Below are 23,361 nucleotides of genomic sequence, written 5' to 3'. Positions count from 1 at the left end.
ATTCTATTATACCGTTGTTTTACATCTTTATGAAACACACTCTTTTGTTCATTTGCATCATTTCTGTTCTTGTAAAAGGAGAACAGGAACTTACAAACACTGTTGTAGAGATTACCTGCCAACCTGTTAAGTCATCAACGTCATCTGTTCTTGTCAACAGAACAGGAATTTATGCTGCTGTTAACAAAAAAAAAAAAAAAAAAAAAAAAAAAGTCCTGTCTAAATAAACTGTCAATACATTTTGATACTATGCCTTGTAAACAAAGAACAAGAAGTTACACCAATGTAAAAAAAAAAACCAACAACAAAAAAACCTGTCAAAATCAACTGCCTATGAATTTTGAAACTCTGCCTTGTTTGCAAAGAAAAGGAAATTACAAATTCTACAGCATACAATGTTCTGCCAGTTTTTCATTAACCCTTTCGCTGCCAGGAAAATAAGATTTAAGTGAAATCTATTTGCCAGGGTTTTTTTTCACAAAAAACGGGTATGAATTTTCAAAAAATTCTGTGCTCTTTGTTATTGGAGAAAGACCCATAAAAGCATATATTTTCTGAAAGGGAAATGAATAAAGAATACAAAACACATGATGTTTTCCCATTTTATGCATTTTAAGTGACATGCTGTTGTTTTGAAATCAGTGTTTTGTTTTTTGTCACATTTTCAACTTGTTCATTACAAACATTAGTCTGGCAATTTGCACAAAAATATCATTTTCTGGACAAATGGATATCTGCACACACAAAATCATACTAGAACAACCACAATATAAAAAAAACTGAAAAAGAAATAGATGCATTGTGACTTCTGCAAGTGATAATATGGATGTGAGGCCACACCCCCTCAGTCTCCACCCCCCTCCTCTTCACCCCTCTCACACCGTCACTTCATCCAGTTATCATCAGACCGCGTTGGCTGAGTGCCAAGAAAATAGCTCATACGGTGTCGTGCTAAAAATTCGGTGACCTGTCGTCTGCTAGAGTTGAACAGCTGGCATCACTCACTGATAGTTGTATCTTGGCCACTCTCTTGATTGCTCCCTTTATTTTCCATCAAATCGTCCTATAAATGTTTACCACTGTCTTCTTCTTCGAATTTATGCTCCAATTCTTTCTGAGCATCAGCTAAAGAAAGTAATCTTGGTTGATTTAGTTCGCCACGAGCGCATGTCTTGAGCATGGAGTCAGTCCAACATTTTGTTGAGCGAGCGAGGAGAGGAGCCAGGCAAAGACTGCGGCCAGTAACCCAACCAAAACGTTCAAATAAAGGACTGCCTTATGACGCAGATGGTGTTTCTAGCTATGAATAGAATCTAGAAAGATTCCCCAAGCTAAAGCTACCCCTATTTTTGTCAACAAACTGAATGCAAAGCAGGGAAAAGTCAGAATATTTCGATGACGAGTTATCTCGTCATTGTGGCAGCGAAGCATACATGCTTGCCATGACGAGTTATCTCGTCATGCAGGCAGCCTAGGGGTTAATCTTTGATCATTGCTTATCATCTTTTCTTGTAAAGAGAACATGAACAACAACAACAAAAAATACTCCAGAAATTTTTCAACTTAGATCTTATCAAGACAACATGAGCTCGTAAAATGAGAACAAGTAGCAAATGGTGATATTATGATTTCTGATCCTGAGCATCAGCAATTCTGATGTCCTGCTCTTGTAAAGAGAGAACAGGAACTTACAAAACACTGTTGTACAAATTCCTCATCATCTCTTGAAAACAATAAAAAATATATCTATCTTGAGGATGGATATAGGTTGTTAAATATCAACTACATCTGAAATCATCAGCACAAAGTGAGCATCAGTCACAACAAGGTCAGTCCCTGGCGGCAGGCAGAGATCAGATAAGCTTGCACATACAGAATGCCCAGTTTTCAGTGTGCACTGTGTGACCGAGGGTGGCTGCCTCCATATGGTACCACCATTCGTTGGCACAACAATCTAATAATACACAGATCATTGTTGAACTGTGACACTTTTATCAGTGTCTAAATACTGTAAAACGGTGACACTTTTATAAAGTGTCTAATCATTGTTAAACTGGACACTTATATCAGTGTCTAATCGCTGTAAAACTGACACTTTTATCATAAACTGTGACACTTATATCAGTGTCTATCGCTGTAAAACTGACACTTTATCAATTGTCTAATCATTGTTAAACTGTGACACTTTTATTGGGTACCCAATCACTGTTAAACTGTGACACTTTTATCAAGTGTCTAATCACTGTTAAACTGTGACACTTTTATTGGTGTCTAATCATTGTTAAAAGTGTGACACTTTTATTGGTGTCTAATCACTGTTAAAGTGTGACACTTTTATTGGTGTCTAATCACTGTGAAACTGTGACACTTTTATCAAGAGTCTAATCATTGTTTATCTGTGACACTTTTAATAAAGCGTCTTTGAGGCTGATGAAATTTGTCTGAGGTGACAGTGAACATGTACACGTTAACAACCACCACTAAACAAAATTACTGAACAAATGCACACTAACAACCACAAAAAAGAAAGAAAAAAGAAATAGACTAACTACAACCAGTGAACACATATATACTAATAACTACCATCAAAAATAAACTATAGAAATTAACAATTACAGTGAAACCAAAAAAAAAAAAAAAAAAACAACCAAAAAAACACAAAAAAAGAAAGCTTTCAACAGCACGTGCGATCCTGAAGAGTCTATGTGCACGGATTATAAATTCTTATCATCTGTCATGTTCATATCCCAATCACTATAAACCTCTCCATTAATATTATATTCTTTTCCTTTGCAGACGCTTCTTTGTTCCATACACACCATTAGCAGAACACTCCAACCCTCAACCTTTTCTTAAAAGCCCTTATCAGGCAAATGGCCACCGGGAACAACGGATAAAAAAAACGCACACAAAGCTGTCAATGAATGACAAAAAGCTGAGCTGGGGACTGACAACACTGACATGACTTTGTAATTTAAGCATGTTCCCATGAGATTTTCTCTCTCTCTCTCTCTCACAATAACACACAGTGAAATCCACAAAAATCAAAAGATCAAAACAAATTCAAAGGAACAAAAAAAATTAACAGCAAACAGGTCAAAGTCTGAACAGAAAAAAGGCAAACACACACACAAAAAAATGCCAGACATTGACAGTCACAAAATGCCCATGACTAACACTACACGAACAGCAAACCGAACCTGCTCAGTAAAGCAACACTTAAACAGACATTGAGAAATCTATCTCAATGTCCAAAAGCACTGGGTAACATGTATGTATAAACAATCATGGTCAAGAAATACACATATCCACTAACTTTCCTCCCCTCCCTTGCCCCCTCCTTTTATTTTCTTCCAGGAAATGGGCAGAAGCTTCCAAGCAACCTATGTCTATATTTTGTGTCACATCTACTCTGGCAAATCTGCTTTTCCCATTTAGGAAGTATCTTGTTTTTTTCATTCACTTTCTATGAATCTTTCAATTCTATTATATTTTAATGTATTTACTTATTTGTATATTTTTCAGATTTATTTCATTATGTGTTATTGTTGAATACAAACCTACGGTAGGCTCACAACACCTGACCAGTGTGTTGGGTTTATGCACAGATCAGGCATACACTCCTCTTTTGCTTTGTTTTTCTTATCAAACAGATGTGGTGTAGCATATATGGATCATCAAAAATGCTTTGATGCCCTGATGAGAGTGAAAATGAAGCAGACTTTTACTTATGACCTTTCACTGCGAAATGTCTACATGAAACAACTCTTCCAACATTGTGTAAATATTTTCTTTCGAATTTTGTTTCAAAAGAGAATCTGGTCACACACAATGTGCATGAGTGGATAGGAAGTACAGCTATATACACACCAAGTGTATTTTCCCTAAATGATCTGGCACAGTCTGCATCTTCCTGAAATGACCTGGCACAGTCCGTAATTTCCTTAAATGATCTGACAGACCTGACAAAAATTGACTTAAGGAAGTAACAACTGCTGAGGACACAATAGAGTCCAAACATAGGACAATGATGCCTGTGTGTATGTGCTGCATCCTGAAGCAAAGTGGACAAAAGCTACACCAGGGACCAATCAGCACCCAAGGGTCCTGACTTACTTGTCTTTTCAATAAGTATGTGCGGGTCAACTGCACCATAAATGTATCTATTTATAAATAAGTAATTCAGTTATCCTCCCCTCAACAATGGGGACCAAAACTTTATTGCCTTCTTAATTATATTCAAAAAAATCATCTCACAATGACATTGTTGACTGAAATCTAATACAAAGAGGGGGTAAGGGGGAGGACATGAGGGAAAGGGGGAAGAGAGGTCACCAAAAATAACTGACACATCACCTTGAAACAGCATTCTCCTGTGTTAGTTTTTAAAAAAAATAGAGGGGTCATCAAAAATACTTAATTGACACATCACCTTGAAACAGCATTCTCCTGTGTTAGTTTTAAAAATTTTTAGAGGGGTCATCAAAAATACTTAATTGACACATCACCTTGAAACAGCATTCTCCTGTGTTAGTTTTAAAAATATTTAGAGGGGTCATCAAAAATACTTAATTGACATATCACCTTGAAACAGCATTCTCCTGTGTCAGTTTAAAAGAAAAATAGTGGGGTCATCAAAAATACTTAATTGGCACATCACCTTGAAACAGCATTCTCCTGTGTCAGTTTAAAAGAAAAATAGTGGGGTCATCAAAAATACTTAATTGGCACATCACCTTGAAACAGCATTCTCCTGTGTCAGTTTAAAGAAAAATAGTGGGGTCATCAAAAATACTTAATTGGCACATCACCTTGAAACAGTATTCTCCTGTGTCAGTTAAAAAAAAACAACAACAAAAAAACAGAAGCCAGCTCTTACCATTTCCATCAATGATCAATGCTAAATTAAGTCCTAAAGCTGTCGTTAAGTGATTCTCCTAGTTCAAGTCAAATCAAGCCTAAAGTCGTCAGATGGTGCATCACGTTTTGCCCCCACACATTTTGCCTACAGACTGTCAAGTATGTTCATTTTGCCTATGCCATGTGCACCAGACTAAGTACTGAACACATCCAAATACGCTTTCACTGATTTTATTTATGACATTAACACTTGTTAACATATGCATTCTTGATATGCATATGAACATGCATCCAGCATTCTTTTGTCTATTTACAGAGGCATCTTTAATCATTTTTAGGTGTTCATTTTACCTGTGAATGACTGTCCTTGGTGCTCTTCATGTTCACCAACAGTTTCATAGTTTAGAAGACTGAATGCAGATTCAATTTCAATTTCGAAGTCTGTCTTCTCAACAATGCACATATATTAGTAGTAGGATCACTTGTGCAATCAAAAATTAATTTCCAGCTGGGTGAATAAAGATGTATTGTATCCGTGCAAAATGCATGGCCTGATTCTGTTTTAGAAGGTGAAGGCGAGAAAAGTTTCTATCAGAAAGTGTAAGCAGGATTACACCTGTTGGCCAAAGTGAAAGGACCCTGCTGACACAATGACTGAAAAGGAAGGGTCCATTTTGGAAAACAAAGCACAAGTTAAACATGCATTGGTGAAAAACATGGCACCCCTGGAAGTTTGTGTTGGATGGTCATAATTAATTGCTCTATCCTTGCCTCTCATATAAAATTTCTGTGCATGTCTTTCAGTCAACTGAATGAAAAAAAAAAATTTTTTAATTAAAAAAAAAAGTCCCACAATCACCGTGGTAAGAACAGTGATGCACTCTCTCCATCAAGACACTAAACTCATCAAAAAAACTAACTTAACAGCCCACTGCCGGAATGGAACCACGTGGAAAAAAAAATCTGTCTTAACATTATCTAACAAACTTCTTTGTTTTCTCAGACTAACTTGGTATTTCAAGTGAAACCTAACCATATTACTAAATCTCACCATCATTCAGACCTGTTTATTTTAATATGATTAATTTCAAGAAAGATTAAAAGAAAAAAAGAAGAAGAAAAAAGAGAAAGTTATGCAGTTTCACAAAAATTCCTTCCTCACATCTGGCACTGTAGTTTCATTTCTAAGGCACACAGTCAAATTCATAGAGGACCCATCTTACTCTTGTTCTCTGAACATGACCAACCCTGTGTGGCTTCTTTTTACAGGACATAAGAATTTCTGCATGATGCAATTTTGACACTAGCATTCGAAGATGGTGAATCTGCACTTTCCACACCATGAAACCTCCACCAACCTTGCCAGTGCTGTTCTGGGCCTTAAGAGTATCACAGAATTATTGGCTTGATTAATAACAATCTGCGGAACCCACAGTGGGTGGAAAATCAGATGGGAATGGTTGATTGTCTAAATGAACATCATCCAAGGTTTCATATCTACTTTTAACCATTAACACATAAAATGTTAAGATATGTTCACATACATAAGATGCAGAGATTAAGGTTATGGTGAAAAAATTTCATATTTGAACTTTCAGTCTCCTAATTTTTTTTTTTTTTTTTCTTACTTCACATGTCATGATTCGGAAAAAAATCATTAAGTCAAAGAAAGCAGCAAAATGGAATTCTGAGACAGTAAAAATTCATGACAAAAATAGAAGCACAAACTTCATCCTGTTGTTAAAATGATAAATTGCACGAACTGACCTACTTTATCAACTAATGCTCAAACTTTCCAGTCAAAGTTCCCAACATATACGTGTATCAGCATGCAAACTGACAAGAACAGTACTGGAATAAATAAGGTGGGAAACGTTCGGTCCCCAGATAAACAATGATTCTTAACGATTCATCACTTAGCCTTTACACCAAGGCCACACATACGTTCTGAGCCAGGTCATGCACACAGCAGACCACCAACAGTAGAGCATCTCACAATTCATCTCTGCGCCCTGGGCAGGCGCCAAACATGTTGCTGTTGACCCAGTCTTTCAGGTGGGCCCTGAGGGAGTCCACCCCGCACAGCCCATTCACCGCCCCCCCAGCACAGGACCTCAGGGTGTCCGTCACCACCTCCCCGTCCACCAGCACCCTCCAGAAGCGGGGGAATGTTCTGCTGGAGGAGGAGGGGGAGCGGGCTTTGCGGTACTGCTCAATCACCAGACGTGTGGCTGGCACAATGGGCTTCCCCAGGCGGTGACCCAGAGCAGACAACAGCTTGAGGAAGAAGAAGTCGTCGGCCACGTCCACTTTGATGGCATGGTCAGTGCTGGGAGCCCCAGAGGAGAACCAGGCCAGGAGGGCGTCGATGTGGGGTGAAGTGTCGGCCACGGCGTAGGACCGGAAGAGGGGGTGGGAGGACAGGTATGCATTGTGCCGACCCGCACTGTCCCACAGGTGCTGGACATGGGGCTGAGTCAGGTTGAAGCAAGCGCCTGAAGCAGCATCAAAGCAAAGGTCTCCTTTCCTCACGTCCACACCACACAGCAGGTGCTGGAGGCTCCTCGCCACATGCTTGGCGGGGCTGGACCTGTCCACGCCCAGACTGGCGTACAGGGTCTGTGGAACACTGCGGCCAGCCTCCGCGTCCTTCAGCACCCCACTCTCCTCCCTGTACGCTCGCTCCATCAACACTTCTGCCTCAGCGATGGCCGGGCAGGGCTGGTGAGCGCCCAGCCCCCGCACCACCTGTCTCGACAGTTTCTTCACCTCCAAACGACAGAACTGCTTCTCCTGCAGCAACCCATGCAGCAAGGCCGCCGTGCTCTGGAATGACTCTGACTCCGGCACACACCCTGCCACCACCGGGTCCCTGCCCACCTCCTGTAACCATGGCAACGCCTGCCGGTATCTCTGGCCCAGGAACTCCCCCAACCCAATCATCTGGGACAGGACAAAAGGCGAAACATCCTCTGGGCGACAGCCTTTACCCCCAAGAGGCAGCATTTCAAACACCCCTAGCCCTGACTTGGACCCACGCAGCCTCTTGTAGTCCTGGACCAGCTCCGGGTAGGTCCGGACTTTCTCAGACCGGGACAACTGGCTGACCTGCTGGAAGGGGAGGCAGCGGGAGGGGGGAATGGGTAGGCCAGGCAGGGGGAGGTGGTGGGCAGGGGAAGTGGCTGACACCACCAGGATATACACCTTGTCCAGCACCAGTCCCTGGGGAGTCAGACCTGAAAACACATGTATGACTCTCACTTTTTACCATGATGGCAAGACATGCACCACAGTAACACTACACCATTCTTCCATGTGGTTATTTTACAGCACAGTTAGAACTGTATTTTTGTTTTATGCACAGTGATGAATCATTAGCTCTCTGTGAATGATGGGCCCTGATCGAGGACCGACTGTTTACGACTGTTTCAAATGAAAGAGCCCAATCGGGGCTTTACATCTTCTTCTGCTTCTTTGTTCATGGGCTGTGATTCCCACATTCACTCGTATACATGAGTGGGCTTTTATGTGTATAACCATTTTTACCCCTACCATGTAGGCAGTCACAATCCATTTTGGGGGGTTGCATGCCGGGTATGTTCTTGTTTCCTTAATCCACCAAATGCTGACATGGATTAAACGATCCTTCATGTGCATATTTGATTTTCTGCATGTGTATACACACAAAGAGGGTTCAGGCACTAGCAGGTCTGCACATCTTTTAAACTGGGAGATCAGAGAAAAATGGCGCTGTCACCGGGATTCATACCCAGGACTCTCAGATTTAAAGTCCATTAACCACTCAGCTGTTCTGCCCATCTGGGCTTTATAAAGTTCTTAATTTTTGGAGTGGCACCTAATTTGCATAATGACGTTATATGCTGATAACTCGAGTGACCTTTCCACTCTCCACTGTGATCAATAAATACAGCGTGTGTTGCTGTGATCGCGAACAGAGGAGTGATTTTTTAGGTGACTGGTTCATGTGAACAGTGCAGGTCAACAATGGCGTCTGACCCAATTTCTTCCCAGTCACAAGGCAGACAACTGTTTCAGACGAAAAGCCTGATTGGGGCTGTAAACGTTCTGAATCAAAACTGTTTCAAACTCTTTGTGCTTTCCTGGATTCATATACAAGCCACCAGTGTGAGCAAATTTTGGATACTTTCATAATCTCACTAAGACTGCATAAGAAGGAACTTTTTCTTTTGCCCCCAACTAACTCACTGTGTTACTGATCAGTTTGGAAAATTGTTTATAACTTTTAATTTTTATTTCTTGGTGATTTTTTTAATAACCCATTCAAACAGGCTGTCTGTGGGGAATGTCATGGGTGTAAAATTGCAGTACTGAGTTAAACAGCCATTCCACACCCTGATCCACAAAAAAATTACCTACCCCCCCCTTTTTTTTTTATTTTTTTTTTTTTTTTTATTTTAACTGAAGGTCATTCCATATATATAAACTACGCAGTCATAAAGCTATTTTCTACTCTGGGGTCAACTATTTTCATGGGGTCATTTCTTCCTCAAGACGCACACATTTTATGCCATCTTTTAAGAAGGCATTTTCTACTCAGCAGTTCATTATCTTCTCAAGGCCATTTTCTGTTGAAAGCCTCATGTGTAACCAGCATAAACAGTGATCCCTTCTTTCTCCACAGTGGACCCATTTAGCTGTGTACCCAAGTCTACACAGCCACTCCCTTCTGACCCTGAGGCATGGTACCCCCCCTCTTTAGCAGGCTGTGAAGGGCACTGCATTGTGTAAACTGATTTCCTGCAAGGTGGAAGGTGGCAGAATGTTGAAACACTTAGTTCTGCCAATACAGTGTCCATGAGGGTCTGGCAATCCCAGTCTTGCCCTTTCTCCCAAGTCTGACTGCAATATCAAACTGAATGTAGTCATTTGGATGAGACCATAAACTGATGTTCCTTGTGCAGCATGCACTAAGAATCCACAGCAACAGAAAGGTTGTCCTCTGGCAAAATTCTGTAGAAGAAACCCACTCAGATAGGTATGCAAATATATGCATGTACCCAAGGCCTGACTAGTGCCTTGGGCTATGCTGCTGGTCAGGCATCTGCCCAGCAGATATGGTGCAGGCCTATATGAAGTTGTCCAAATGCAGTGATCACCTCCTTGAGAAACTTGAAGGATCTGGAAGCTACAAAATCTCAACTAAGGTGTCAGGAACCAACTGCAGAAACTATCCAATCTCAACTAACTCACCAGGAACCAACTGCAGAAACTATCCAGTCTCAACTAACTCACCAGGAACCAACTGCAGAAACTATCCAGTCTCAACTAACTCACCAGGAACCAACTGCAGAAACTATCCAGTCTCAACTAACTCACCAGGAAGCAACTGCAGAAACTATCCAGTCTCAACTAACTCACCAGGAAGCAACTGCAGAAACTATCCAGTCTTAGCTAATTCATCAGGGAGCAACTGCCTCAACTATCAGATCACAATCAAATTATGAGGAAGCAACTGCCATAACTATCTGCTCTCAACTAAATCACCAGGAAGCAAGTACTGTGTGATATTATCATCACCAACATCATCACTATTATCATGATCATGACCATCATTACTATTATTAACATTATTATTATCTATCATTACTATCAGTATCACCATTATTAATCATCAAACGCTTTATCAAATACCCAGTGAAGTATAAAGGCTTCCTTATTCAGGCAAGCACTTGTCCAAAAATCATTTACAATATGTTGCTACTAATACTTGGCAATAAACAGTATCTGTATGAAATGCATGTGGGTTTCATTATGCAAGACTTTCTCCCCAGGCTTCAACCAGTTTGTGGTCCTCCCCCCCCCCCCCCCAACCCCCCTTCCCCACCACCACCCTCCAACTACCACACCCACACTGATCTCATGCCTGTTCTCTCTCCAAAAGGTCAGAACACTGCACTACACACAATGCACAAGGGCTTCCCAGTGATGATCACTCAACTCGCACATTAGTCAGGACTGCAAGTCTCAAAATAAAACACTGCTGCTGCTGCTTTTTATTTTAGAGCCTGCTGACTTGCAGTCACTTTGACACACCTGGCCTCCAGACACAAGCAAGCAAGACACACAGAGTGGTGAACTGATGCAAGTTGAAGAAAACAACAGTGACTAGGCTGGAGTGTAATGTGTAATCACACCCTTTTTCACTTGGCAAATTTGGTTGAACAGCCAAATAAGTAATAAGAATAATAAAATAGTAATACTAACTAATACCATGCACATTCAAAAATATGTCAAAACACATACAATGATACATGCAAGTGCAAGCAAGTATTCACAAAAACACATGTAAGCAGACTCAAGCAAACATATGAGAATACCATCAAGGTGATTTGGTGATTCAATGGGCTGACTTTTCTCACACTTGGGCAAACACTGTTTTGTCTGCTCTCTCTAAAAAAAAGAAAGAGGCAAAACCCTCATGACTCGCTTGTGCTTCGCGCTTTATCCAATAAAGGAATCATGAGGAGAGAAAAAAAGAGGTTAAGAATTCGTTAAAAAGTGTTCTATATCAAATATGATGAACAAAAACAAAACATATATATGTATGTATGTATATAAAGCAAGCTTGGGAGAAAAAAAAAAGAAGGGCATGCAAACAGGATCGAACCCCTGCATGTTCAGTTTCAAAGCAAGCAGGCTAATCCCCACTGCTGCAGCGCATCTGACGTCATTTTACTGAATTCAATACTTAAAACAATGTTGATGTTTTCTTCTTCGTGCAATAAATAGATGTGATTGTATTGGACGTAACAGCGCCCTTTTAATCATGTTTTTTGTGTTTTATTATATCTTGATCATTCTTTTATTTCGGCAGTTGAGGAGATGTTGCCATCTCCTTCAAGCACATCACAACACATGGTAGATCTCCAGATCTGCACAAACCAGTCGACAACGGGCTGCTGAAGAAACGATTGCTTCAATTTTTCTTTTATGTTCATTCCAGTTAGTTCACTTTAGGATACTGATATCCAGTAAACACGTCAATGGTGTAGTTAGCTTCACTGTACGTGTTCTGTCCAGAATTTGTATTTCTTTCCTTTAAATTGTGAAGAAGAAAAATGAGGTCATGTCTTCTCACCAAACACAACCTACCTTCCAGCAAGTCAGTGGGAAGCGGTTTTTAGAATTTTTGGATTTTGGAACACACCTTAACAAAATAAAACTGTTAATCATACAGAAATACTACCTTAGCAAAATAAAACTGTTAATGATACAGAAATACTGCTTAATTCAGGAGACTTACAACCTATTACTCATATGACTCTGGAGATTTTTTTCATACTATGTTTAAGCCAAATTTGGTACTGGCAGACAAAGTATTTCCAGAAAAATTGGCAATGTTAAAAGTTTACCACGGACACACACACACACACAGACACACAACCGAACACCAATTCACTTTGTTCACACAAGTGAGTCAAAAAACCACCTAAATTACCAATTATGAATTATTTGTACAACCAGGAGACCAATTATAAATTCTTTTTACAAGATGATTGACCAATTAAAAACTGCTAATTGACCAAGTGATTGCCCAATTACTGATTATTTTCATAACAATCATCTGTTATCTCTGTGGAGGAAAAAAAGAAAAGGTAATACAACTGCATGTGTTTTGCATCACTGAAAACAGATGGGTGTCGCTGGATACAACCACCTCTGCTAATCAATGAATAAAAATAGTACACCACACACACACATACACACACACACACTAAATAATGACATAACAGAACAGAAGAGACGTTCACTTCAAACAAACAATGACCATTACCAGCACAACAGGTGGCACACAGGTGATTTACCCCTTGAGAGAGAGTGAGAGAGAGAATCAGAATCTACAGCTTTATTTTGAAGTTCACTTCACCAGCCAACAGCTGGTTCCATTTCAAACAGACTTCACACAATAAACAATACCACTGTAGGGGGGCAAGGGGGGTGGGGGTGGGGGGTATTGAAAAAACACACCAAAGTGCTGACAAATGAAATGGAAGTGCTGGAGTGAAAAAAGAAAAAAGTTGCAAAAAGAATGTGACAAATGAAATGGAAGAACTTGAAAAAAGTCACTGCAAGAATGGAGCCAAGCCTGTGTATGTGTTATTGTGTACGTCACTATCTGCATGCAAAAAAAAAAAAAAACAGAAAAAAAGTCTAACAACTGTTCCACAGTTCAGTCAGTCAACACACACCGTGAGACAGGCAGGCTGGCAACATGGTGACTGACATGAAGTGCATGATGTAGGTGTTAAAATCTATTCAACAAAAAATGCCTTGGTCAAACTGACATCTCTCAGCCCGCATTGGCTTCGCTCCATGCTATTCTTGTAAGCTGCATGGCTCAGAATGAGTTGTGACAGCACTTGTTAGGAAAAACACACACACACACACACACACAAACTTTATAATCAATTTCATTGGTCTGACCTCAAACTAACAAGAATTTTCTAACATAACATCTGGAACAAAATTGATACAATACAGAGTAGCAAGCTTTCAAGCTGTACACAATATTTAAAAATGAAATTCACTGTGAATGTGCAACACATGAAAGAAAAGGTAAAATGCTGCATTATAAATATATGTTCTGCTGACTCTTTAAAAAGGGTCACTCAAAGAGTCAAACACTAAAACAGCAGTCAGCTGATATTACACAGAGAAATGTACAGAAATGGTGATGGCCAGTGAATGGAAAGTTTATTTTCATATCAATCATTATGATCACAAGACCATATGGTCATTCACACCCATCTGGTTTATTTCACACCTGAGTGAACAGCTACAGGTACCAAAAAATGAGGGATCAGTTTAGTTGTGAATAGATCAATCTGCTGAATGACATTGACAAACAAAAGAGACAGCATGGTAGAGAGATGAAATGAGTGGAGACACAAACATGTGTTAATTAACAAGCTAATTAAAGTGAACCTTATTAACAGACTCTATAAACAAGTGATGAAGTAACAGGTTAATTAATGTGAACCTAATCAACAGCCTAATTAATGTAAACACTCACATGTTTGTATTGACAAATCATGTGGGGATGCATGCATTTTCTTTCCAAAGGTGTGGAAAGTGATGCAGGTCTCAAAGAAAGGACGGTAATTATGTCCATTTACCACATTTATATTTTGTGTGTGTGTGTGTGCAAGCGCACACACACATGTGCATGCATATGTGTATGCGCCTATACATATGCATGTATGTGCATGTGTGTACATGTGAGGCGCATATGTATACATGTGCATGAGTTCATGCGTGTGTGTTTAAGTGTGTGAATGTTTCCTCATGGCCTATTACAAATAACAGAACAACAATAATTACTGCTGGGCAGGCTGCAGCTATAGAAAGGGGAACAGGACAGTCTGACCATGTAAACTATTTTCTGACTGGCAACGCTTTCCTGACAATGAGAACTGGCATGCGTTTCCTCAATAATGGAAATTGTTGCCCATGGAAAACTCTTTCCTGACTGCACCAAGAAAACCATTTCCTGACAACACTATGAAAAAATTATTTTCTTATCACAACATGGAAGTTACTGTTCTGTGTTCAACTCTGGAAATTTGTTCCCAACAAAGCAGATCTAATCACTGCCTAAAGATCATTCCCAAGCTGCTGGTAAGAAATGGAAATGGAAAATGTTTTAAGGTATTCAAACCATTCTCTGACAACATATGTACAAACCTACCAGTGCCTGAACCCCTTCATTTGCATATGCACACAGGAGATCAAATATGCATGTTAAAGATCTTGTGATCCATGTCAGCATTCAGTGGGCGACGGAAACAAGAACATACCCAGCATGCAGCCCCCTTGCCACAAAACTGCAGTATGGCTGCCTACATGGTGGGGTAAATAAAGACAAGAGAGGCAAGGCCTTCAAGACTCACTTGTGACTGAGAGTAAAACACACAAGCTTTTTATGTATTGAGTATAATTTCAAAATGTAATGTGTAAGACGAGAAAGATCAGTTTAAAGCAAATTAAGTCCCACAGCATTAATTACAGAGTAATTTCCTTTTTTTACCTCTGCACCAAAACGTTGGCAAAATAAATAAAACTTCCATGCTTAGCAAAAGAAGTTCCTGTTTGAACAAAAAATGATAATAATGACTGCTCTTGTTGTTGTGTCAGAATATCAGATCAAAGTGCCAAGTTTAGAGAATACAAAAAATATAAATATAACAGTAAATGCAGTTTACATATAATTAGGCTTCATTATTTATTTTTTTGTGCCCATCCCAGAGGTGCAATATTGTTTTAAACAAGATGACTGGAAAGAACTGATTTTTTCCTATTTTGATGCCTAATTTGGTGTCAACTGACAAAGTATTTGCATAGAAAATGCCAATGTTAAAGTTTACCACGGACACACAGACACACACACAGACAACTGAACACCGGGTTAAAACATACTCACTTTGTTTACACAAGTGAGTCAAAAATGGTCGTACATGTAAAGTGCACCATATCTGTATGAGTGTGTGTGTGTGTGTGTGTGCATGCATGACTGAATGAAACCTGATTGAATGACACAGGAAATGAATGATGAGCCCTCAATAACAGCTATCAGTCAGCTCTACCCAGGTAGGCATCCTGTTGTGCAAATGACACCACGTTTGTAAACAGCTTAGAGCTTGGTTTCTGACTAAGTATAGGTGCTATTTAAGTATCCATGTCATCATCATCATCATGCAGTGGGTTTTGAGGGTTTTCCAGTGCTCTGAAATGGCCCATTCTAACTTGTGTCTGGTCTGCACTGAAGGAAGGTCAAGCAGGTCTCAGTTGGAGTGTCCTTCGTTGTTCCCAATATCAGTCTCATAGCTTCATTTTGAATTCTTTCTTGCTTAACCCTTTCACTGCCAGGAAAATAAGATTTAAGTGAAATCTATTTGCCAGGGTTTGTTTTCACAAAAAACGGGTATAAATTTTCAAAAAATTCTGTGCTCTTTGTTACTGGAGAAAGACCCATAAAAGCATATATTTTCTGAAAGGTAAATGAATAAAGAATATAAAACACATGATGTTTTCCCATTTTTAAGTGTTTTTAGTGACATGCTGTTGTTTTGAAATCAGTGTTTTGTTTTTTGTCACATTTTCAACTTGTTCATTACAAACATTAGGTAATTTGCACTAAAATATATTTTCTGGACAAATGGATATCTGCATACAAAATCATACTAGAACAACAACAATAAAAAAAACTTTTTTTTTAAAGAGATAGATATACAATATATTGTGACTTCTCTAAGTGATAATATGGATGTGAGGCCACGCCCCCTCAGTCTCCCCCCCCCCCCCCCGTCCCCCCCGCACCCCCTCTTCACCCCTCTCACACAGTCACTTTATCCAGTTCTCATCAGGCTGCCTTGGCTGAGTGCCAAGAAATTCGCTGACACTGTGTCCTGCTGAAAATTTGGTCACTTCTGTCATCTGCTACAGCTGAACAGCCGGCATCACTTACTGATAGTCGTATCTTTGCCACTCTCTTGATTGCTTCCTTTAGTTTCTATCAAATCATCCTGTAAATATTCATCACTGTCTTCTCCTTCGAAATAACGCTTCAATTCTTTCTGAGCATCAGCTAAAGAAAGCAAGTTTGGTTGATTTAGTTCACCACGATTGCATGTCTTGAGCACGGTGTCAGTCCAACATTTTGTTGAGCAAGCGAGGAGAGGAGCCAGGCAAACACTACAACAGTAACCCAACCAAAACGTTCAAATAAAGGACTGCCTCATGATGCAGATGGTGTTTCTCGCTACGAATAGAATCTAGAAAGATTCCCCAACCTAAAGCTACCAGTATTTTTGTCAACAAACTAAATGCAAACCAGGGAAAAGTCAGAATATTTTGATGACGAGTTATCTCGTCATTGTGGCAGCAAAGCATACATGCTTGCAATGATGAGTTATCTCGTCATATAGGCAGCCTAGGAGTTAAGGAGGCTGCTTTGAGAAAGTGTTGTTAGCCCTATGCTGTAGACAGTTAAACTGAAAACGAGTGACTGAAATTGCCGAAAGAGGCGGCATTGTTCAATGCCTCTGGCTGCCCTTGTTTAAAAGACAAAGACCCTTTTTGCATTTCAGAACAGTGCGGTCAGTACTTACACTTTTTCTGAGGGTCTTATCCTGTCAAACTGGTTTCTTAAGTTATAAGAACAAAGAAGCATAGGTCATTAAAAAAATCAAGCCATGTGAGTGGTGTCAAGAGTTTCTGTGAAGGTTAGAAAATGCAATCAATTGTACATGCCCAACTCTCCTTGAAACTTGCACAGGTTTTTTGCCTGAAACCTGTGCAATTGTTCTCCACAAGTGTACACCATTTCCAATTCAGAACACGCTGTGCATTATATACCCTGTGATTGGTTGTGTGTATATTTGTATTTGTTACTACTACTATGTGTGTGGTGGGGGTGGGGGGGAGAGTAAGGTATGAGTGCGTGCGAAAGAGTGTGTGAGTGTGAGTGTGTGTGTGTGTGTGTGTGTGTGTGTGTGTGTTGAATGTTTTGGGTAATTTTCTCAGATCCAAAATGGTGTGTCACTGTGCACATGTATGCAGGCATGCAAGAACAGAAAACATTTCCATTGCAGAGATTAACAACACACCACCAACTGCAACAAGAGCAATAATCACACACAAAATGTAAAACAGTTTAAAATTGTGTGTGTATGTTTAAACTGTTTCACATTGCGCATGCGCGTGCGTGCGTGCGTGCGTGCGAGAGAGAGAGAGAGAATGTACAAATGAAAATATACACTGACTGATGAGGGAGGGGATGTGGTGGATAACCCAATGGGTGGTGAAGAAAGCGATATCTTTCCTAACTAATCAATTTTCAAGATGACCCACTGATTTTGTGTTGAACAGGTCAAATGACCCATACAGCAGTGTCCTGAACCAAAGCTAACTCTGCAAGTGCAAGTTTATCCAGTAACATCAGTAAACTACTTGAATGCTACACACACACGGATCAACAGTCAAGCTACTTCAGGGGCTTTAGCTGAAATAAACATTCCAGTCAAGCAGTCTACAGCCGCAGAACCTGAAGACTGCCACAGAAACGAACCCCAAACCACACATGCCCGTTGACTATCAATCATACTACCTTCAAACCCTGCAGGATGGCGTCCCTGTGGATGGCACAGCTGAAGGACTGGCAGAAGACTGGGGTCATCATTCCTGTGCATGTCTTTCTCCCAGGAGCCATCAGGGGGTGAGAGGTCTGGACTCAAAAGACGAAAACCTCTGGGAGTTTTTGGAGAAGGAATGTGGAAGGATGCAACATCATTGCTGTCCCCTTGACTTTCCAGATGCACAGTGGAGGTACATCCTGTCAAGAGATAGGAAAGAAAAGCTTAACAATCTTTTTTTTTTTTTTTTAATATACAAAATATGTACTGTCTACCCTAAAGGTAGTTTTGATACATATCCTTTCTTGTTTGATCGTGTCCAGGACCATCTTTGTTGAGTTTAAAGACAGTTTTACAGTAATGCTGAAGCCATTTTGGGATCCTGAAGAGCAGACACTCATACACTTGCACAGAGCTATGTATTTACTAAAGAATATAGCTGCTACATGCATCTTTCGAAATATGGGCAGACTCTATGGTCTACAGTGGGAGAAAACTTTTTTCTTCACCAAAGAGAGAAATACAAATTTCTGAAGGCAAATTAACAGCAATTTAATCTGTGATCATCTGTTTTGCTTGCTGAAAGTACTATGTAGTGAGACCATTTAAACTTGGACACTGAAGACGAAGATTTCAGTGGATTCAGTGAGCAGGACAACATTGAATAAATGTGACTATCCCTAAATTATGGACCTTATTTTCCTTGTGGTTTTTTTGTGTGTGTGTGGCACTAGCAGTATTTTCGCTTGCTTTTCTTTTTGTTGTTTCCGCTTGTGTTTATTTCATAACCTACAGTATTGACAACTTTTCCAGTAATAAGTGCGGCTTATAAGCCAGTGCGGCTTATGTGTGTTTGAAGTTCTTTAAAAAAAATTAAAAAAAATTTAGTGGGTGCGGCTTATATACCAGTGCACTCAATAGACCGAACTTTACGGTAGGTTAATTTGGGGAGGTTAAAAAAACAACTCAGCTAATATGATTTTGTATATAATATAGCTGGGGATTTTTTTCAATCAAGGTTTCTTTTTCTTTTCTTTTTTAAATGTTAAATCACATTTCTCTTTGTATTTTCTTCTCTTTGTCTCTTGACGGGTGTTTAAATCAGGCCTAACATTAAGTGTATAGGATCTTCCATGTGTTTTTCCTCAAACATCTTTCCAGAAGCCTACAACAATCATTTGTAATCAAGGGCTTCTTTTTTTTTTTTTTTTTTTTTTTAATATAAGTTATAACTTTGGAGTCGAGCACTTTGAGAACAGCTCTGACTTGTTCTTGTTTCTATGTCTCCAAAACAATAGGATAGGGCAGGATAAGATTATGATTTACAAACTGAGATTGTCATTCAGATAAATATGAACATGTTCAGTTACATTAATTAACCCCTTCAGTTCCAGGCATTATTTAGACTTATCCTTCCTATTTGCCAGGCAGGTTTTGGTTGCAGTGGGTAGCAACTGACAAAAAATTCTAGCACAAAAAAACACTGCAAGAAAGTATACATAACCCATACTTTTCTAAAAGGAAAATAAACTATGAATTTTTTTTTATTTTTTTTTATAGCAGCTTGCTTGATACACTGGTTAACGATGAGTGAACCACAAATTTGAGATAAACTTTCTGAATATCATGTTATAGATTGTTAGAAAAATCAGCTGAAATGAACTTAGAAAATGTGTGAAAACTAAAAACTGAATGTGTCAACATACCTTATACTAGTTATAGTCTTATGACAACATGAGTTATGTACACACAAAGTCAGGCATTATAATCCATCATTCTAGTATTCTACTCATTTTCAGCCTATCATTCACTCAGTTTCTTAGCAACTGCTGTAGAATTGCAGTCAGCAAACTGTTTTAGTTTAATTTTTCAAGAGAAATATAACTCACACATATGCGCGCACACACACACACACACACACATGCCACGCCTGCCTGTGCACACGCCCACTCATCTCATGCTGACTTTCAGACATCGAGATTAACAGTGAACAAATTGGCACACTGTGCTGGAAAGGGGGGGTGAGTGCAGATCAGACTTTGCCTGCAAGCGATAGCTGATCCCCTTCCCCTTCTTGAAAATGCCACTCTTCATCAGCCACAGATCTATTTGTGGCCTCTGGTCTGTTCTCTGTTTTCTTTTATTGCAAGATCTAACTCTACAATAAGCCCCACCCTCCACCCTCTCTGTAAATTGTTGCTCTCACTTTCATCCGCATCAAGTGAAGATCTAACAAGATTTTGTAACCATAGTATAAAATCCATGGTCTTCAATGACTTGCAAAGCTTGTGCAACATCTTGGGTGACAAAATCACAAAGGGTGTTTGCAACACACTGCTATTTCATGCCACTAGAGCCAGTGTTTTGTCATCCGACATCTTGAATTTTTCTGAGAGGGGTACCGACAATAAAATCCAGTAATTACCATTCTGAGTATGATTGGCTAACTGTTGCTACTCACGGATAATGAAAGTAGTCATATCAAGCCTTCTGACTGGTGTTTTTTTTGTTTTTTTTAAGACATATAAAGTTAAAATGTAACTGTGAAAAATCCTGAAACGACAGGGACATGTTTATAAGTCATGGGGCAAATAGTGATGCATTTTGCATGATGTATACACGGTATACAGGCCAACAGCAAAGTGAGAGCTGTATTATCAATGGTTTCTCCAGTCAATGGGAAATCATTTACAGCTTAGTCTTTTGTGAAGGACTATGACTCTCAAACTAGGAGGCGAAATTGCACTGGCTCTTAGTGCTGCAGCCTTGTGGGCTAGTTGGCCTTTGGGAACCATCCCAACGCCAACTGTCCTAAAACCCTCTTGGCCAAGAGAGTGGTGATGTAACTTGGGCAAGACACTCTCCACTATAATCAAAATCTAGCCCAAACAGTCGGAACAGCAGTTGCCTCCTCTGCTGTTCTGATGGTCACAGTCGGACATGACTATCATATAGATATATATATATATATATATACAGTATACATGTCATGGGGAACTGAAGAGATTCATCATAAATAATTACTTTCCTTGTATTAAAAAAAAAGGAAATTGCATAACAATATAGTGCAAACAAGTATTTCTTTTCCACACACATGATTTCCTGATACAGTGGGGTTCCTTAATTTTTTTTGTTTTTATTTTGTCTTTACATTAAACACACACATATATATATACACACACACACAAACATAATTATGTGCAAACTTCAGTGTACCACACATATGCCTAGTATTTTCAATTCATGATGAATGTGCAAGTAAAACAAGTGTCATTACCTGCAAGTAAATCTACCTTTTGAAATTTCTGGGTTTAAAATTCCTGGATTTTTTTTTTTAATCTATTTCTTGTCTTTTATACACACATATGAATTATGATATATAGATTTTTTTTTTTTAACAGAATATCAATCCCCGTTTTCTTCAAATCATTTTAACCAAAAAATTCAATTTTAAATTGGATGGGTTTTTGTTGTTGTTTTTTTTCAATTTCTACAACTAGTTCAAGTTATTTATTCATTGAAAAAGACTCGAATTCATAAGCTTATATTTTGGGTTTTCAATTCCTATTTTCTTCAAATTATCAATCACTTTTCAAAAAATTTAAATTTAAAAAACACACAAAAACACGACCTGCAGACTTAGTGACTGGAGAGTGGCTTTCTTAGCTCTCCCCATTCATTCTGTTCACATAATACACCCCGCTGAGGTCAGAGCGACGACACCGAACACGGTGCAAACTTACCGCACAGTAGGAGCAGCAGAAAGTCGACAGCGCCCGCATGTTTGCCCATGATCGACCTCCATCAATGCCGGAGTCTAACTGAACATCACACCGGCTCCTACTGTTTTTCCTCCTCCATCCCGCTGTCCTCATAACCAATCAGCAGTTCAGTTTATCGGAAATACCATCAACGGGTGATCATGATGACAGTGGAGAACCCGTCTGATGACGAAACCTGTTCAAACGGCGTGCGTGCCGTTCGGCACTCTCCCCATGGCACCATGTGACATTTATTTTCCGCAACCTTCACCTTCCGCTGAGGTCAATCACAGTGTGTGTGACCCCAGCACGCATCATTTGAATGTTGTTTTTTGAAGCTGCCACGTGTGCGTTCTATTTTAGCGTCCTAATTTCCTGGAGCTATATACATGACACTTTTAGTGTCTGTTGCAAAGCAGTCATGAATTATATGCGAAATAATGTTCGTATGCACCTTGACATCCACTGTAAAGTGTGTAAATTGCCTGTAAGATTCACCGTTTTTCACAACGACATCACGCTTTCTCTTATCAGCCACCGTATTTTCCTCCTACATCACGTGACACAATACGTCATTGTTTCGTGTGTATCATTCATTCGGTGTGCATGGTTCTGTTTTCAAATTAGCGCGAGTCGCGATGTGTTTGTGTGTGTGTGTGTGTGTGTGTAGTGCACTTAAGGCCTGACTAGCACGCTGGGTCATGTTGCTGTCATGCATCTGGCCGAACACATGTGGTGTACATTTGTCCGAACGCAGTGATACTTCCTTGAAAACTGAAACTGATGTTGTCAGTGTGTATGTGTGCACGCGTTTGTGTGTCCCCACGAGCGCATCTCTCGTCCTCCACTCTTTCTGTAGGCACACACTGATGAATCGTACGTGCTGGTGCACTGACGTGTGTGTGTGTGTGTTTCTTTCTTTAACGTCTTTTCACTAATAAGTGATATTACTATAATTATACAGTAGACCGGGGGGAGAGGGGGTGGGGTTGGGGGAGCAGTACACGTGTGTGCGCGTGTGGAGATTGGGGGGTGGAGAGTGGGGCGCTGGGAAGAGGTGGTGGGATGACTGATACAGGAAAAGAGACACTGATAAGAATTGGCAGAACTGAACAGGGAGAACTACGAAAGACTGAACTGATTTAGAGTAAAGTATAACTATTTCAAACATTCCTGTAACGCAGTGAGGATAAAGCATGATCATTATAACAAAAACATAATCAACGGTAGATAGCAACTGGATTTTGTTTCAAATATTCTGTGATTTGTCCGAGTAATTAATAATTATTCAAAATCTGATATCCGACTTCTAACTTGAGGACAAAGACGTGTTTAGTGGAAACTATTCAGTGAGTTTTTGAAAGACCAGTTTTGTTCTGGGACACTCGACAAGTATATGATAGACATTAACTTCTTTTCCGTATAAACACGCCGCGTGTGTTTTTGCAATATTTTGTACCGGACTGACGAAGAGCATTCAAACGAAATGATAAATTAGACTGACTTCTGAATGGTCTTTAATGGGAGACAAATAAATTACGCAAGAAAGCCTTGGGGATGCTCAGTAA

General features: G+C 39.7%; 1 protein-coding gene across 1 annotated transcript; it reads right to left on the bottom strand.

The window, feature by feature from the left end:
• Positions 1 to 845: 845 nt before the first annotated feature.
• On the bottom strand, positions 846 to 22,020 carry LOC143287639 (uncharacterized). Its single transcript, XM_076595760.1, has 3 exons — positions 21,776 to 22,020; positions 18,008 to 18,232; positions 846 to 8,096 (listed from the first exon to the last, which is right to left on the bottom strand). The coding sequence occupies exons 1-3, from the start codon at positions 21,822 to 21,824 to the stop codon at positions 6,853 to 6,855; spliced, it is 1,518 nt and encodes a 505-aa protein (XP_076451875.1). The 5' UTR covers positions 21,825 to 22,020; the 3' UTR covers positions 846 to 6,852.
• Positions 22,021 to 23,361: the final 1,341 nt, after the last annotated feature.

This window comes from Babylonia areolata, chromosome 11 (genome assembly GCF_041734735.1).
Source record: "Babylonia areolata isolate BAREFJ2019XMU chromosome 11, ASM4173473v1, whole genome shotgun sequence".
Classification (NCBI taxonomy): Eukaryota; Metazoa; Mollusca; class Gastropoda; order Neogastropoda; family Buccinidae; genus Babylonia; species Babylonia areolata.
Note: the sequence above shows the minus strand (reverse complement) of the source record. Positions and strands in the feature narration are given on the sequence as shown.

Excerpts from the sequence above, each read along its gene's own strand:
- LOC143287639 (XM_076595760.1), bottom strand. The coding sequence starts at position 21,824 with ATGGGCAAACATGCGGGCGCTGTCGACTTTCTGCTGCTCCTACTGTGC. Across the intron at positions 18,233-21,775 it reads TCTGCTGCTCCTACTGTGCG|GATGTACCTCCACTGTGCAT; the intron begins GTAAGTTTGCAC and ends ATCTCTTGACAG. Across the intron at positions 8,097-18,007 it reads CCATCCTGCAGGGTTTGAAG|GTCTGACTCCCCAGGGACTG; the intron begins GTAGTATGATTG and ends ATGTGTTTTCAG.